A 17,474-nucleotide genomic window follows, 5' to 3' on the forward strand; every position below is an offset into this window, starting at 1 on the left:
CTTGCCTTGCTCCTTGTGTCTTGGGCAGTGGATGAGGAGTCCGGGGCTTCTGTGCTCCGGGGAAGGAAAAGGCAGATCTCGGAGAGGGATGCAACCTGTGAAGAGGCAGTTCTGCAGGCTGAGTGTCCTCCTAGTTCCAGGCTTAAACCTGGGGAGCTCAGGTTTCAGTCCATTGAGGCTTGTGCAGCAGCTCCACTTGTTCCTGGCTGTATCCCCCTTCCTTTTCCCCCTGCCCCACCTCACAGGCTTCCTTCCCTCAGCCCTTCACCATGATCACCTTGGGAAGCCACTAGGCCAGCATTTCTCAACCTAGGGTTCAGGACCCGGGGGGGGGGGGGGGTCATGCAGAGGGTTCAGAGGGGTCACCAAAGGCCAGTATTTTCTGTTGGACATGAGGTTTCTTTGTGGGAAGTTTAGCCCAATTTGATCATTGGTGGGGTTCAAAGGGCTCTTTGATTGTAGGTGAACTATAATCCCAGCAACTACAACTCCCAAATGTCAAGGTCTATTTCCCCCAAACTCCACCAGTGATCAATTTGGGCATATTGAGTACCTGTGCCAAGTTTAGTCCAGATCCATCATTGTTTGAGCCCACAGTGCTCTCTGGATGTAGGTGAACTACAACTCCCAAACTCAAGGTCAATGCCCACCAAATCCTTCCAGTATTTCCTGTAAACCCATACTGCACTCCAGGGGCATTCAGTGTGATCTATACCATTTCTAAGACTTGGTTCTTCATCACTAGTTATAAATGTGCTCTGACTTCTAGGTCCAGTTATGTGCCTGGTTAGCCAGGTAGTGTCTAGTGCAGAGTTCCTTGGGTCATAAGCTACAGAACTTGCAGGTGGATCTTGAAATCTTCCTGGGTGGGTCCAATGGTGACGTCTCTTCTTTTTCACTGGAGTGGCGGCACATGGTGGTAGTGTTGTGCCTCCTCTTTAAGAAGCAGGCTTGCCTCCCTTTGTCCTTTATGTCATGCCAAAATTTTATTCAAATACACACTCCCTGTAATAAACCTAGATAGATATCTCAAATGAAAAAAACATTGATGTAGATCTATCCAGTTATGTAATTACAAGGTGACACTCCTGATTTGCCTCTTGTTATTACTTACTTACGAGATCCTTCGTAATTCGAGGATGATGGTCCTTCAGGTGTAGTGCCTTGGTGGTGAACGCGTAGGTGGCTATGGAGACCTATTCTTGATCGCATGTTCTTCCACAGTGAAGACCTCGGTTTCCAGATGGAAGGCTGTCCGGGTCAGGGTTGGCTTGAAATGCCTTCCTTTTGGCACGTTTCTTCTTTTCACCCTCCAGCCAAGCCTCTTCAAATTCTACAGCACTGCTGGTCACAGCTGACCTTCAGCTAGAGCGCTCAAGGGCCAGGGCTTCCCAGTTCTCAGTGTCTATGCCACAGTTTTTAAGGTTGGCTTTAAGCCCAACTTTATATCTCTTTTCCTGCCCACAAACATTCCGTTTTCCATTTTGAGTTGGGAACAGTACTGTTTATTTGGTTTTTTTAAAATTATCTTGTTTTTGTCTGTTTTTTTTGTATTGTTAGTTTGATTACATTTTGAGCGAGATAAATTTTAAAGCTGTATCTCTTTTAACCTCTATAAATTGCTTTTTATTCCAGGTTGGGAATAATGTGGCATGCTGCTGCTGCTGCTGCAGTGAACTACTATTCTTCAGTACTGTTCAGACAAAAAGCTATCCAACTAGCTACGAGGTCAAGGGTGGAAAATATAAGACTCACCAGATGTTGGATGGCATCTTCTGTTAATCCTGGCTAGTATAACTACAGATGAAGGGCCAGGGAAATTACACTTCAGTGTTTTGTTGAAGGCTTTCATGGCTGGAATCACTGGGTTGCTGTGGGTTTTCCAGGCTGTATGGCCATGTTCCAAAAGCATTCTTTCCTGATGTTTCACCCACATCTATGGCAGGCATCTTCAGAAGTTGTGAGGTCTGTTGGAAACTAGGGGAGTTTATGTATGTGTGAAAGGTCCAGGGTGGGAGAAAGAACTCTTATCTGCTTGAGGCAAGTGTGGATGTTGTAACTGATCACCTTGATTAGCATTTAATAGCCTTGCAGCTTCAAAGCTTGGCTGCTTCCTGCTTGGAGGAATCCTTTGTTGGAAGGTGATTAGCTGTTCCTAGAATCCTAGAATCCTAGAGTTGGAAGAGACCTCGTGGGCCATCCAGTCCAACCTCCTGCCAAGAAGCAGGAAAATCGCATTCAAAGCAACCCTGACAGATGGCCATCCAGCCTCTGCATAAAAGCCTCCAAAAAAGGAGCCTCCACCACAGCTCTTACAGTTAGGAAGTGTTTAGGTGGAATCCCCTTTTTTGTAGTTTATAGCCATTATTCTGCGTTCTTGATTGTTTCTTGTCTGGAATTCCCCCGTTTTTGAGTATTGTTCTTTAATTACACCTCAGCTTTATGTTCCACTTCCTTACAAGAGATGATGTTTGCTTGTTTGTATACAGACCAGCTCACTACATGATTTTCCACCACCAGATTCATGCTCATCTTAGGAAGTATCCCCCATTTTGCCCACATGTTGGATCTAAGAGACATCCAAAATGTTAGTTGGAACACAATGGAAATCCCCCTGGGCCCAGTTGACTGCCAGTTAAAAAGAGACAAAGGGACCATTCTGTGACTAGTTGGTCCTCTTCCTGCCCTGCACAAGGCTATAGGTAAGCAACATGCCAGCTGTGATGGGGCACCAGTCATAGCAGTGTCCCGTGGTCCTCTTGGTGATGGTTGGGGGTGGCAAAGACTCCTGTTTAGAACTGTCCCACAAGGTTCACAGAGATAGGCTGTCTGAGACATCTTTACGCAGGACTCAATGGCTCTCCCATACTGGAACAAGTTTCTGATTCCTTGTGTGACTTATTCCTTCCTTTACAGTAAAGCATATGCTATTTTAAGCTCTCTGCAATGCAGCTAAGACATTGAAATAAAGAGTGTTAAGAAAGAGCCTACTTGATGGGCTTATTAAATTCATACTGCCACAGATATATAATAGAGTGGAGACAACTTAATTATAGTGATTATACAAAGATGCATTCAGTTGGGGCCTGCCACTGGCAGGCATGGAGTATCTTTCCCCACCTACAGCAATCCCCTTGCCTTTTGTAGAGGAATATGGTTGTGGAGAGGGAGGAAAACAACTTGTGACTGCACATTTAAAAGGCATCAAGACTGAGTGTGTTCTCAGTTCCCCTTTTTATCAGTGTCGCATGTAGAAGCAGCCAAAAAGCTATCGGCTCTCCACACCTTGGCTTGTATCAAGTAATTTTATCTAGCCTCACCAAGTCTAATTTCTAGAGCAGGGGTCCTCAAACTTTTTAAGTGGAGGGCCGGTTCATGGTCCCTAAGAATGTTGAGGGGCCGAATTATTATTTGAAAAAAAAGAACAAATTCCTATGCACACTGCGCATATCTTATTTGTAGTGTAAATGCCCCCCCCCCAACAACAACAATTTATTTATTTATTTGCTACATTTATACCCCATCCTCTCTCATCCCGAAGGGGACTCAGAGCGGCTTACAAGTTGTATGTACAGTAGAGTCTCAATTATCCAACATAAACGGGCCGGCAGAACGTTGGATAAGCGAATATGTTGGATAATAAGGAGAGATTAAGGAGAAGCCTGTTAAACATCAAATTAGGTTATGATTTTACAAATTAAGCACCAAAACATCCTGTTATACAACAAATTTGACAGAAAAAGTAGTTCAATATGCAGTAATGCTACGTAGTAATTACTGTATTGATGAATTTAGCACCAAAATATCACGATGTATTGAAAACATTGACTACAAAAATGTGTTGGATAATCCAGAACGTTGGATAAGCGAGTGTTGGATAAGTGAGACTCTACTGTACATACAATATATTATATTATTAACATAGTACAATATTAGCATTATATATTAATATATTGTACTATACCACTATACCGTAATATTATTAGTAATATTACATTTAATATATAATATATAATTTATATTATTATATTATACAATATTATTATATTGTATTATTATTATTAGCCACCCTGAGTCCCCTATTGGGTGACAACGGCAGGGGTGGAAATACTGTAATAAATAAATAAATAAGTTATTATCAATATTATATGTATACACAATATATTATATTATTACCATAGCACAATATTAGTAAATGAAAGAACAATACAATATTTAAAAATAAAAACAGTTTTAACCAACATACTGTAAATCTTTCAGGATTTCAATGGGAAGCGTGGGCCTGCTTCTGGCCAATGAGATAGTCAAGTTAAGTAGGATTTTTGTTGTTGTTGTGCCTTCAAGTCATTTCAGACTTTGGGCAAGCCTGAGCCTAAGTCTAAAACTGAGGGCGGGGGCCAGGTAAATGACCTTGGAGGGCTACATCCGGCCCCCAGGCCTTAGTTTGGGGACCCCTGTTCTAGAGCATCCTTTACCCTTACATTATCTTGTGGGAGACAGTAGTATATAGTGACCAATTCTCCTGTATTTTTCCAATTCGTATTATTTTTTAATCCCCCCGGCTCCTGTATTACCCTTCTACTTCTTCTGTATATTCTAGACTATGACAGCCTCACACCCACAGCCAGGCCTGATGTGTGGGATGACACAAAGGGATTTATTTGATTTGATTTGGAATCATATGCACCTTGGAAGGAGAAACACCACTCATAGACATTACAGGAGAACCTCACAGGAGAAGCATCTGGAGCTGAGAGAGCAACTGGCTTGACTCAAGCACCACTCCTGTGTTGAAACTCGGTCACATCCTGCACAAGTTTATAGTCCTCATCAAGAAAATAAATAGATGAGTCAGCTGGCAGGGAAAAGCCCTCTTTGCCTGCCTGTCTCTCTAGTCCAGTGGTTCTCTACTTGTGGGTCCCCAGGTGTTTTGTCCTACAACTCCCAGAAATCCCAGCCAGTTTACCAGCTGTTTGGATTTCTGGGAGTTGAAGGCCAAAACATCTGGGGACCCACAGGTTAAGGACCACTGACCTAGCCTTTCTGTTTGTTAGACTGATACTTCTCAGGGACATGGCTATTTTTATTCAGTTTCTAGCCACATAGCAAATCTTCGAGTTCTCCAATTTTTCCTTCTCCTGTAAGCATAGATAGATACAAGATGTCTCCAGAGAGCTTGATAGTTAGCTAGGCCCTAACTTACCTATATAGAGATGTTGTTTGGTCTTTTGTAACTTTTAAAGTTTGATTCTGCTCCTGTAGTTGCTGAAAATCCCTCTACTGCTGTCTTTGACAGCAATATTTCATGAACAAACTCTGACTTACTGAGTTTTCTGAGGTAGGGTACAACTCAAAACAAGCTCAGTAAATTATATTTTACATGCTTGCTATGTTGCAATATTTACACCATTGGGCTACAACTCTGTAGACCAGGCTTCGATTCTCCATTTGGCCATGGAAACCCACTGGGAGTCATAGGGCAAGTCACACTCTGCACTTAAAAACCCCGTTATATCTCAGAAACAACTTGAAGGCACACAACAGCAACACTATAGAGAAGGATCTATGCTCATTCCCTGGAATCTCCTTTGAAAAGGATCATGTAGATTGTAGAAGGACCTAAAAAGCTCTTGCCATTTAGAGCAGTGGTTCCCAACATTTTTTTGACCAGGAACAACTTTGTCCAGGGACCATTTGACCAGGAACCACTCTCCAACATTAGTACCAAAAGGGTTACAAATTAGTTTTTGGTCAACTTTAGATTCAGTTTGGTTATTTGGGGTGCTGATTCAGAAAATTGGATTGGATAGACCACTTCAACTCTAGTTTCTGATACAGAACACTGTTGAATGTTTTTATGATGAATGTTTTTTTTTTATTGTGGAATGATATTTTAAATTGTAAGGCGCTCAGAACACTCTGGTGGAGAGCGACTAATTAAGAAATAAAGTGAAGTGAAGAAGAACATATGCCATCCAGTAGTTGCCATCTGATCACCCACAGAAAACCATATTTAATCATCTAGAGCTGATGTAGTCTTGCCAAGCAATTTTCTGAATCAGCACTCTAAATAACCCCAGGAACAGGCCTAAAAATGAAGACACCAAGAAAAATTTTTTGGGGTGTGTGGCTGTGTACCATAGTAGTAATGGTGAGGTTGTGGACCACATTTTAGTTCTTGCGGACCACTGGTGGTCCATGGACCACAGGTTGGAAACCACTGATTTAGAGTAAACACTTCCATCTTCTTTTAAAAAATAGAGTTCCAGCTTTTTCCTCTCCTTTACTGCCCTCTGGTGGAACCACAAAAATCTTTAGGAGCTGGTTTGTGAAGAGAAGTGAACGTGGGAGTGTGTTGGGAATAAAGGTAAGAGCTCTCATCACAACAAGCCAAAGAGAGATGCATGTTTTTCAGCAGAAGCACAAGAACAGTCAGGGGTAGCTTCAGTTGCTTGAGAGACAAAGACTGGGAAACAAAGCTAAGCTACAGCAGGCAGAGTATCTCTTGCACCATACACATCTGTTGAATATCTGCTGCCTTTTCTTCTCTCAGATCTTCTTTTGGCACAATCAGGTGAGTACAATGGGTAGTTTTACAATGTTTCTATTAGCAGCAAATTAGCAAGGTAGATTGGAGGGATTAAAAAAATCAGCAAGGGAATCTTAACAAAGAAGGGCAGTCAGCCAATAAAAGATTCAAAATCAATTATCTATCCTAGATATCCTGTGGAATGAATTCACTCATATAAAAACTATGCAGACTTCCAGGTTACACATAGCTACTTGCCAGCTAGAATGTTGCCACTGTTCAGTGAGCCCGTTTTCAGTTGGCAATTTTCAACTAGCTAAATGCCATTGAGAGTGCTTTATTGTTTGTGTACATATCTGACCTCTTCTGGCCCTGACATGTTTGGTCAATTGTACCATATTTGTAATACGTGAGGATTTCTGTTTCTCTTATAAAATAATATATGTGCAAGGCGCTTAAGTTATTGGCTAGAAGAGAGGAAAGACAAAGCCTTCCTGCCTTTCCCCAGCAAGGCCATTCATCTCCCAAATCTCATCTCTGATGGTTGTTCTGAGAGGTGGAGGGTTTGTCGTTAACCAGACACTTGTGAGCAGCAGGCTTTGCAATAGCCAGGCCCTTGCTAAAGACCACTCAGCTCCAGAGCACTTGTCTCCACTTTCTCTCTCTGTTGCTGCCAGTCCTCATTGAGTATTTAGGCAACAGCTAGAGCAAAGAGAACTAGTAAATCCATCTGATTTGCACTGGCAAGAGTGGTGCCAACCTGGCAGTAGGAGGGAAAGGCATGCAAAGAAGCACCTGCCAGGGATGCTGATCCACAGCATGGGGAAGTTATTCTTTAAGATCACAGAATTTCTCCCACCCAGAAAAATAGATGTATGATATACAGTATGATGATGATGATGATGATGATGATGATGATGATGATGATGATGATAACAACAGAACAGTTTTGCCTAAGAATGGGAGCTTCCCATTTCCTATTTAGATCAGCTTGATTTCACACTTTTCAATGACTCTCCTTCAAAGGTTATTTCCAAAGCTCTTGGGAACACATATCCTTCCAAATATAGTTAAAATAAAGTTATTATAACTGTAACTCCCATGATTTCTCACCAATGGCTATATTGGATGGGACTTAGGGGAGCTAGAGTCTGAAAACATCACAAAAAAAGGAAGCAAAAATGGGAGTTGATAATGTCTTGAGAATATACAACATTTTTTAAATTGGTTTGTTTGATTCGTGCTCATTATGAAAGCATTTATGTAACTTTTGACTCCAACCACTGATTTCTTATTTCTCCAAGGGTTACAACACATTGTCATCAATAATGACTGGAGGTTTTGAAAAAGCATGTCACCGATGCATCTCAAAAATTGCCAGCAATGGTGGGTGCCTTGGGAAAAGAGGTGGGAGTGCTTGGGAAATCTGCTCTGTTACAGCCATGTTTTCTTTTTAATGCATTTGAATGTTTCCATTTAGGGTAGACTTTTTTTACTGCTTGGGAAAAGATGTGAGAATAGTGCCATTACTCACTAATAATTTAGAACTGAATGTATTGTGTGAGATGCATAGTGGATTTACTGTTTACTTTGAGTGCATCTACACTGTGTAACTAATGCATTTCAACTGCCATGGCTCTGTGCTATGGAATCCTGGGATTTGGGTTTGAGGAGGCACCAGCACTCTTTGGCACCGGAGGTTAAAGATTTTCTAAAACTTCAACTCCCATGATTCTGTAGCCTTGAGCCATGACAGTGAAAGTGATGTGAAGCTGCATTAACTCTACCGTGTAGATACACCCCTAGGGTGACAGCATATTATTGCTTAACAGCTGATAAGTGGTTCTTAAGTGCCTCATTGTTATCCCGAAATCCACAAAAGAGTAATATCTCTACTAACCAACAAAAATGTGCAAAACTGATGATGCTCTATGGCTTCTTCATAAGGCAAAAGATGTTAAAAATAAGAAAAGGGCAATGTTGCATATGCAGAGCCATATGCTATCTTAGCTGCTGTTCTTGTTGCTCATTTGAGGGAATTCATGCTGTTATGTGGGAACTGGGACAAAGGGACAAAGGGCAATAAATTTTAACTCCTTTAGCAAGGGATATTATTAATCCATTCTAGTTCTCCTGTGAAGGGATGTTAATATTGGTGTTTTTTCCTTTGTTTTATAGCAACCTAGCTTTGTTTTCTCACAATGAAAATGATGAGAAGTCACTAGAAATTAGGGACCGTGGGTTAAACTGCTAAGCTGCAGAACTTGCTGACCAGAAGGCCAGCGGTTCAAATCCATGGGACGGGGTGAGCTCCCGTTGTTAGCCCCAGCTTCTGCCAACCTAGCAGTTCAAAAACATGCAAATTTGAGTAGATCAATAGGTACCGCTTCAGCGGGAAGGTAATGGCGCTCCATGCAGTTATGCTGGCCACATGACCTAGAAGGAATCTACAGATAATGCCAGTTCTTTGGCTTAGAAATGGAGATGAGCACCACCACTAGAGTCAGACTTGACTAGACTTAATGTAAAGGGGAAACCTTTTAACTAGTAATTAATGCACAGATGCCCAACATGATAGGACCTTTCACTTTTTTCAACAATCCGAAGCCTTTAACTCAACATTTCTTTCCTTTACAGCTTGCTTTATCTTTGGACTACTTGCTTTCCTAGCATTACCACTATCTATGGCTTTTACAGGTGAGTTGTTTAACAAAGAAAATGACAACCAAAAGATATGTTTTGAAGAAGATATATTTCTCTCTGTGATTGAAGTTTTGTAATGTCATGCTAGCACATTATAGTTGTAAATAGATATAAAAGGTGTCAAATCAAACATTATATCCACAGCAATTTGCTTGCAATGCGATTCTTTGGGCTTTAAACCATTGCCTTTTACAGAAAATTTGGACTTTTAGGCTTGTGACCAACCCTCCTGGTGCATCACTTGTCTGTGTCATTACGATCCTATCTGCCAATAAGTGGTTCTTTCCCAGTTTGAAGTTCTGCAGTGCACTTTTTGTTAGAGAAACACTAGCAAAGTCGGGAAAGTCTGAAAGAAAGCCCTTACTGCACAAGAGTGTGCTCCAATGTAAATCACATCACAAGGTGTGTTAGTATCATTGAACTTCTGCTTAACAGAAAACGCATTTATTTACATGCATGCGAGGGAAAAAACAAACAAAAACTCAACAAATCCAGAAGATTAATGGTCATGTGCTCAAAAATAATATAAGTCTTTTGTAAGTAAACAAAGATACATAGAACCTTGTAGATACCCCTTGAAGAGTTTTCCAAAATTAATTCGGGGTGGCTTTTTCTGTCATTTTTCTTATGATTCCCATTTTCATGGTCAAACTTATTCATCTATGCATTTTTAACATGCTGGGGGCAGGTAGTCAGAAAGCCTTATCTACTTTCATCTTTTTTCAGTATTGTCATTCATGCTTAATAAGAGATTCAGTAAGCAGCTGCTGTTTACCTTGTCTGTTGTACGCAGGCGCACATGGGCTAAAGTTGGATCAGCCACAGGAGAATGCCACTCTTTCTCAACTTACTGTTTCTGCAATACACTGCTGCAAACTGCCATCAAAAGGCTGTTTCTCCAGCCTTCCTTGACCTCCCAATGTTGCTAAAAAGTAAAAACATTCCAGAGAACAAGGAGAAAAAAGTGATGTCTGGGGGGGGGGGCATAAAGGGACTATAAAAAGGAGCTTCTTTGTCAGAGACTTTGTTAACAGAGGTATATTTATAGTTTGTTGAAATGTCCAAACTACTCAAGGGATTATGTAAACCACTATTGTTTTATTATTCTGCAGGCATGAAATTTTTAAACAGCTGTCCGGTCCAGCCACTCATTCCCTTGTATCTTCTTGTAGGTGGTGTAGTTGGCACTTTGAAGGTACTGTTGTGCATGTGATAATATTTCCTAGGAGATAATTTATGATATAAGCATGCTTGAGATGAGGTTCATGCATAGAGACAAAAATTAAAACTCAGATAATTGTATGTCTCGATTCAATGAATTTAAAATGTTGATGTCTGGACAGAATTGTAACTTTTTCTGTGACTTAGTATGGTTTTTTCTTCAAAATGATATTATTGAGTGGTATCACTGGTGTTGATGCACACTTGTGAAGGGATTCCTACAATCTTATGTGAACGAAACTTTATGAAGCAGTGCACTAAAAAAACCAAAATGCCAATTGTTACTTTCCTGCATAACAGAATCAACTATTTCAAGGTGGAAACTGGCAATTGTCCGGGAGCCCTGTTTAAAACTACCAGAACTGTGATAAAACATTGATTTGGGAGACTAAACTGAGAGATATTTTCTTTTTATTCATATTTTTCCTTCTCAGAATTAACACTGTGCCATTTGGAGATATTGGAAAAAAAAACTTTCCCCAGAACGAATAGTCATAGAGTTGTTCATTTGTTTTGAGGTGTGTTTGTTTACATCATAATGAGGACTGATGAATATTTCTATGGCAAGACATCTGTGTTGTGTATCACACAGATGGCTTATTTTTAATTAGCATGGACAAGAAGGATTTTTCACTTTCTGATTTCTCTGCATGGTTAGAAACTTTTAAAAGCATCAAAGTGATGCTGAGAATGGTGGTCTGGAACAAACACGATGTATCTCTTGACTAGCTGATATGTTTTATGGGGTGCATAATATCTGCTGTTACTTGCCCTTAAAAGCAAAAAAAAAAAAAAGATTCTCTTTAACATTAATAATAATAACAATAATAATAATAATTTTATTAAACATTGCTGTATGGCAACTACTTATTTAGGAATAACTTCAGTTGAACAGAAATACTAGTATTCCTCAGTCAAGGACATAGTTGTGTTATTGCGCATTGCATCTTGAACAAAATATTTGGTACCAGAGGTAAGAATAACATAAAAAGAATAGGGATGAATTCCTACACAACAAAAAAGAAAAGCAGTTTAATAGGTTTCAACACACTTTTCAGTCAGAAATAAAAATATGCACATGACAAATGAAGCTGCCATCCTTGTAAACATTTTAAAGAGTTTGAAAGACCTCTTCTGAAACACATCCAGTAATGACTTTTTCTTTCTCCAGCCTCCACTGTTTTCATAATTTCCCTTCTAGTGGACAAATGTATAGATCTAACAGATATACTTGTGAATAAGTCAGCCTCATGTATAAGTCAAGAGCAGGTTTGGGACCAAAATTATGGGCTTGTATATGACCCATAGATAAGTCGAGCGTCATTTCTCAGAGAGGGGAAAGCATCAATTCCACCCCAGGAGGCCAGCTGCCCCTGGCCACCACCATTTCCCCACCTCAATATTTAAAAAGGCCAGAAGCAGTGCCACAGTGGAGAGTGTTTGGCCCTTTCCACACAGCTGAATAAAATCGCACATTTTCTGCTTTGAACTGGAATATATGGCAGAGTGTACTGAGATAACCCAGTTCAAAACACATAGTGTGGGATTTTCTGCCTTGATATTCTGGGTTATATGGCTATGTGGAAGGGCCCTAGGAGGTTCTTTTTTAAAGGTTCTCCCAGGACAAATTAAGTACTTGCCTTTCACCACTCTACTTACAATTTCATCACATTTATTAAATTCCACTGAGTCATACACTTCAGTAGTGGTAACCCTTGAGAAGGGAATGGTTCTATTTTTGATGAGCATTAAGGTACAATACTTACATTCAGCTGTGGATATATTGCCCCACAGAAGATATTAGGACACCTTTCACATGTGACATTTTTATTAAAATTTCTCAACGTTTGCATGGGTATGCAGCCAGTCTCCAAGTTACAAACATTTGGCTTACAATGACTCCTACTTAAGGACAGGGGTGAGACAACAGGAAGTGAGAGAAATCTGCCCCTAGGAAGGGAAATTCACTTTTGGAAGAGTTTTCATGGGGAAAAGGTGTCTCCACTGAAGTTTTATCATCAATCCTTGTTTCCACAACAAGCCATTTTTTTTTCCAAAATCCAATTATCACAGGGTCAGAAGTCAGGTGAAATCTTCTGAACAGGGGCACAGAAAGCAAAACAAACAGTATAGGGGTGTTAACCCTTCACTATACTATCCAAAATTTGCTTATACACGTGTGTGTGTGTGTGTGTGTGTGTGTATGGCTGGAATTAGACTTAAAATGTGCCTGTTCTGATTTACAAATTCATATTAAGAAGAAACCTACAGAACCTGTCTTGTTCATAACTAGCAGTGGTTATGCTAGCATAACTAGCATAACCTCTATAGCAGTGGTTCTCAACTTTTGGGTCCCCAGATGTTTCGGCCTTCAACTCCCAGAAATCCTAACAGCTGGTAAACTAGCTTGGATTTCTGGAAGTTGTAGGGCAAAATACCCGGGGAGCCACAGGTTGAGAACCACTGCTCTATAGGGTAAGCTTTCTGAACTTGTTGGGGTTAGTGAGGGAGGCTTATCTGCTGCCCCTTTGTCTATACAATGCTGTTCATATGTGCTCAGTAAGGGATTCTGGAGGCAGCTGCTATTTTCCTCATCTGTCCTAGTAAGGCACAATAGCTGTAACAATCCTGTTCTTTCCCAGCTTTGGCCCAGCTCACCCTCGTTTAAAATTTTGTACTCTTTTTATACTCTGTTTTATTATGTTATTTTTATTATGTTTTGCTTTACTTTGTTATTGTATAAGCATTTGATTGGATGGTGTCGTGTCTCTTGTATGTATTTTACCTTGTTTTATTGTAATTGTTTGGGCTTGACCCCGTGTTAGCCGCCCCGAGTCCCTTTGGGGAGATGGAGGTGGGATACAAAAATAAAGTTATTATTAAGAAGCATTGTATCCTTTACTGCTGACATGCGGCAGCCCAGCACCAACAGTGTGTTTTAATCCTTCTCTGCTTCATCATTCCTCAAATGCTAATGCAGCTAAAAATACCTTGCAGCTAGAGAGAGAACAAAGGAAGAAAAGAGTAGAAGGGCATGCCTCAAAAGACTTTGTAAAATTGAATTTCTCAGTCAAAGGCTTTGTTTTCTGAGACGTGCCTGTAATTTTTATACATTATGGAAGTTATGGATACATTTAAATGGTACCTTTTGAAAGTTTTAACTGTTGTATATGGTGCATTAAACTGGGTTATTTTTATATTTGTGTATGATCTTTAGTTGATTATGTATTGTGTGCTGATGTATTTGTACTGGTTTTAAACTTTGTATGCTGCTTTGAGTCCCACCCATGGGAGAAAAGCGGGATAGAAATGAACAAATAATAATAATAGTAGTAGTAGTAGTAGTAGTGAAGTTAATGATCGTAATTGAGGATTCATAATCACTGCAGTTCACCTTTCTTTCCCCCCCCTCCTTTTTTCCAGAAAAATGGCAGTTTGGGTGAACTGGGGGTTATAGGGAGCTACAAAAACTGCTGTGAGAATAACATGCCAGGTCATGCTTCACCTTTTCAGTTAAACAGCAGCTACAACAGTCGTTCTTAACCTGTGGGTCCCCAGGTGTTTTGTCCTACAATTCCCAGAAATCCCAACCGGGTACCAGCTGTTACGATTTCTGGGAGTTGAAGGCCAAAATGTCTGGGGACCCACAGGTTGAAAACCACTGCGCTACACAAAGGAAGTTATAATTTATTTATTTATTTTTATTTATTTACAGCATTTATATTCCACCCTTCTCACCCCGAAGGGGACTCAGGGCGGATCACATTACACATATAGGCAAACATTCAATGCCTTTTAACATAGGACGGACAAACAACATAGCTCCGAGCAGGCCTCGAACTCATGACCTCCTGGTCAGAGTGATTCATTGCAGTTAATTGCAGCTGGTTTGCTCTCCCGTCTGCGCCACAGCCCCGGGCTGTGGAGTGGAAGTGTAACTGAGGTGCCATTTTGATACAGAAAATCCCCATCTTTTTAAAAGATTCACTGTTCCTATTCTTTTTTTTTTACCTTTTCCAAATGGATCAGTTGTGTTTATCGGTTGTTGAGTCTTGAGCTATAATAAATATATTTACATTACTTGTACTGGTGTTAAATGAGTGCAATTAAAATGCAGCCAACAATGCGTTCATTGGCTATTAAGAAGCAAGACTTTGCTGAGCCTGTTCTGTTTCTTTATGAGTTATTATTTTTTTGTTTGCATGCAATGTGTAGGTTGCTCTTCTGCTTTTCGACTCCACCCGAATGAGGCAGCTGCTTTCCAAATCTGTCATGATCGACGATGATGACGACGACGAATTTCCATGGAGGCAGAACGCTCACCGATATTATATTCACCTCACTCTCAGCCTCTTCCTCTTCCTCTGGTTCATCCTGGGGAACTACTGGGTGTTTTCAGTTTACTTGCCCAATTTCATACCACCTTTCCATCATCCCCAGGATTACTGTGATAAAGTCCTGTATGTTTTTGCCATTGGTGTGCTTGTCATTAGCCACACTGTGCTGATTTTGCTGATCTTCTGTACTTGCGGTGTATATTTCTGTTCCAGGAAATTGCATGTGGCAGAAGAAGATTAAAAGTTGCACATATGGGGTCACAAAACAATTAGAAAAGTGGGTTAGAACAGAGTGGGATTTGCTGGTTGTGTGTTTTGGGCATGCGCACACTGCTTGTAACTAACAGACTCCATTTGTGGGGGTTTTGGTTGTGAGATCTGTTTCACATGCTTATGATGCTGAATCCAATAAGACTGATGGGATGGAGGAACGAGAAAAATGTACTTATTTGACAGTTGTAAGTCTCCGAATGTCTTCAAGCAACTTACAAAAGCAAGCCCTGAAAGAGATGATCAACGTACTTCTTGCTTTTTCAGCATTCCATGTAGTTCTGCAATTGAATTACAAAAGTAACTTTTTTCTGGAAAGTAATTCATATGTCTTAAAAGCAATTAGAATCATCACTTCCTCAAAAATTTTGAAATGGTACAGGAGCCCATTCCAGTTTTCTGACAGCCCTGCTGTCCAATTTATTGTACAGATAATAACAATTTTAAAAACTACAACCATATACTTGACTAGATCTTGGAAGTCTATTTTAAAATCTCTACTACCATTACAATTAATAGTACTGCAATATAGATTGAGAGTCAGCAGGTTGTAATTTTCTGAGTGGTGGGCTATCATAGCATCTATCCATTCAAGAGTGAGTAGGGCTGTAGTCGGGGGAGGTTAGAGGTTCAACCCCCCCCCCCCCCCCAAATTTCAGGTTTTAAAACGTCGTTTACTCATGAATTTTAACTGGTTAACCAAATCCCAATGAGCGTCCACTGAAGTTTATTGATGGAGTCTGACTTCTAAATTATTTTACATTATGAAACTACTCTTCATGATTCCCTAAAAAAAAGTCCCCCCCCCCCATTTTTTTCTGACTATGGCCATGGTGTACACCATTTCTTTTGGCAGGCTTACCCAGTCAACTTGTAATTATATGTTTTGATTTACATTTTATTGCTACTATATGTCAATTTTGTATATGTGTTTGGTGCAAGTTTTAAAAAAATATTTTTTGTGTTTTTATCTGTGTGATTTGTGGTATATATCTTATGTTCATATGTTTATGACTATGTTGTACCTCGCCTCGAGCCATCAGGAGAGGAGGGTAATAAATAAAAATTACTATTATTATTATTATTATTATTATTATTATGTGTTGTCAAAGTCTTTCAGGACCAGAATCACTGGGTTGTGAGTTTTTCCGGGCTGTATGACTGACCATGTTCCAGAAGCATTCTCTCCTGATGTTTTACCCACATCTATGGCAGGCATCCTCAGAGAATGTGAAGTCTGTTGGAGACTAGGCAAGTGAGGTATATATATCTATGGAAAGTCCAGGGTGGGAGAAAGAACTCCCACCCTGTCTGTTTGAGGCAGGTGTGAATGATGCAATTGGTGGCCACCTTTGACTAATGCAACCAGAGAAGTCAGCCATAGCAGATCACTTGATGAACCAACCTGATCACAGCATATGATTTGAGAACACAGAAATGCTGATCCACTCTAACACCACCATGTCAGACTACACAGAAAAGCCATTGAAATCCACAAGCATATGGATAATTTCAACTGAAAGGAGAAAACCATAAACATGAAAAAAAAATCTGGCTGCCAGTATTTAAAAATTCTAAAATCAGGATAGTAAATAAAGAACAACATTCAGAAAAGAGAGGCATTCCAGACATGAATCAATCAGGGCCAGCTAAGACCTTCCAACAAAATTTTCCCCCAGGCAGGAAGCAGCCAGGCTTTGAAGCTGCAAGCAGTGCTAATCAAGGTGGCCAATTGACCATTCACATTTGTACATTGCTACATTCTAAGTTGCATGGTTAACAATCATCAATGATCATGGAGGTTACAATCACTTTACAGTGAAAAACACAGACATTGTTCAAAGCGAGGTAACAGAAGGCTAGGAACATCAACAGAGATGCTTCTGTTCAGACATAGCACAATATTGAGTAGGACAGTGGGTGGAGGATAACAGTCTTAGGAAGCTGGTTTAATTTCTGTCTCAGGCCCCTTCTACACTGTCATATAAAATCCAGATTATCTGCTTTAAACTGGATCATTTGGCAGTGTAGACTCAGATAATCCAGTTCAAAGCAGATAATTTGGATTTGATAATCTGGACGATATGGCACTGTAGAAGGGGCCTGAAAGAGAATTAATAAAATCACCTTTCCAAGTTTGAAGTGAGGCTTAAAGGGGCAAAGCAGCTGGGAACTATCCATGGTTCTGTATCTTAGGTGAGTTGGAACAGGGCTTCTTACTCTTTCCAACTGAAAACCCTTTCCACCTGAGACATTTTTACATGGCCCTGGTATATAGGTATATAAAATAGGTATAAAAACTAAACATTTACTGACAACAAACCAGCATTTGCAAGGCTTGCTAAATAGGTTGATTTTCCTTTTTGTGGAGTACAGCCTAAGCATCTTCCTGAGAATCCTTTGTAAACACTGGA

At 40.2% G+C, this 17,474-nt stretch overlaps 1 protein-coding gene across 4 annotated transcripts; it reads left to right on the forward strand.

Annotated features, from left to right (window-relative positions):
- The first annotated feature begins 389 nt into the window (after nt 1-389).
- On the forward strand, nt 390-16,144 carry tmem272 (transmembrane protein 272). Of its 4 annotated transcripts, none has more exons than XM_062984598.1 (6): nt 390-1,965; nt 2,521-6,367; nt 7,834-7,915; nt 9,167-9,226; nt 10,345-10,427; nt 14,669-16,144. In XM_062984598.1, exons 3-6 carry the CDS (start codon nt 7,858-7,860, stop codon nt 15,029-15,031), a joined length of 564 nt encoding a protein of 187 aa, XP_062840668.1. In that variant the 5' UTR covers nt 390-1,965; nt 2,521-6,367; nt 7,834-7,857; the 3' UTR covers nt 15,032-16,144. The 4 variants fall into 4 exon arrangements, with proteins under 4 accessions (XP_062840668.1, XP_062840652.1, XP_062840654.1 ...); XM_062984582.1 differs by having other exon boundaries at nt 394-1,965; nt 2,521-6,574; XM_062984584.1 differs by lacking the exon at nt 390-1,965 and having other exon boundaries at nt 2,158-6,574.
- The last annotated feature ends 1,330 nt before the right edge of the window (nt 16,145-17,474 follow it).

This window comes from Anolis carolinensis, chromosome 1 (genome assembly GCF_035594765.1).
Source record: "Anolis carolinensis isolate JA03-04 chromosome 1, rAnoCar3.1.pri, whole genome shotgun sequence".
Lineage (NCBI taxonomy): Eukaryota > Metazoa > Chordata > Lepidosauria > Squamata > Dactyloidae > Anolis > Anolis carolinensis.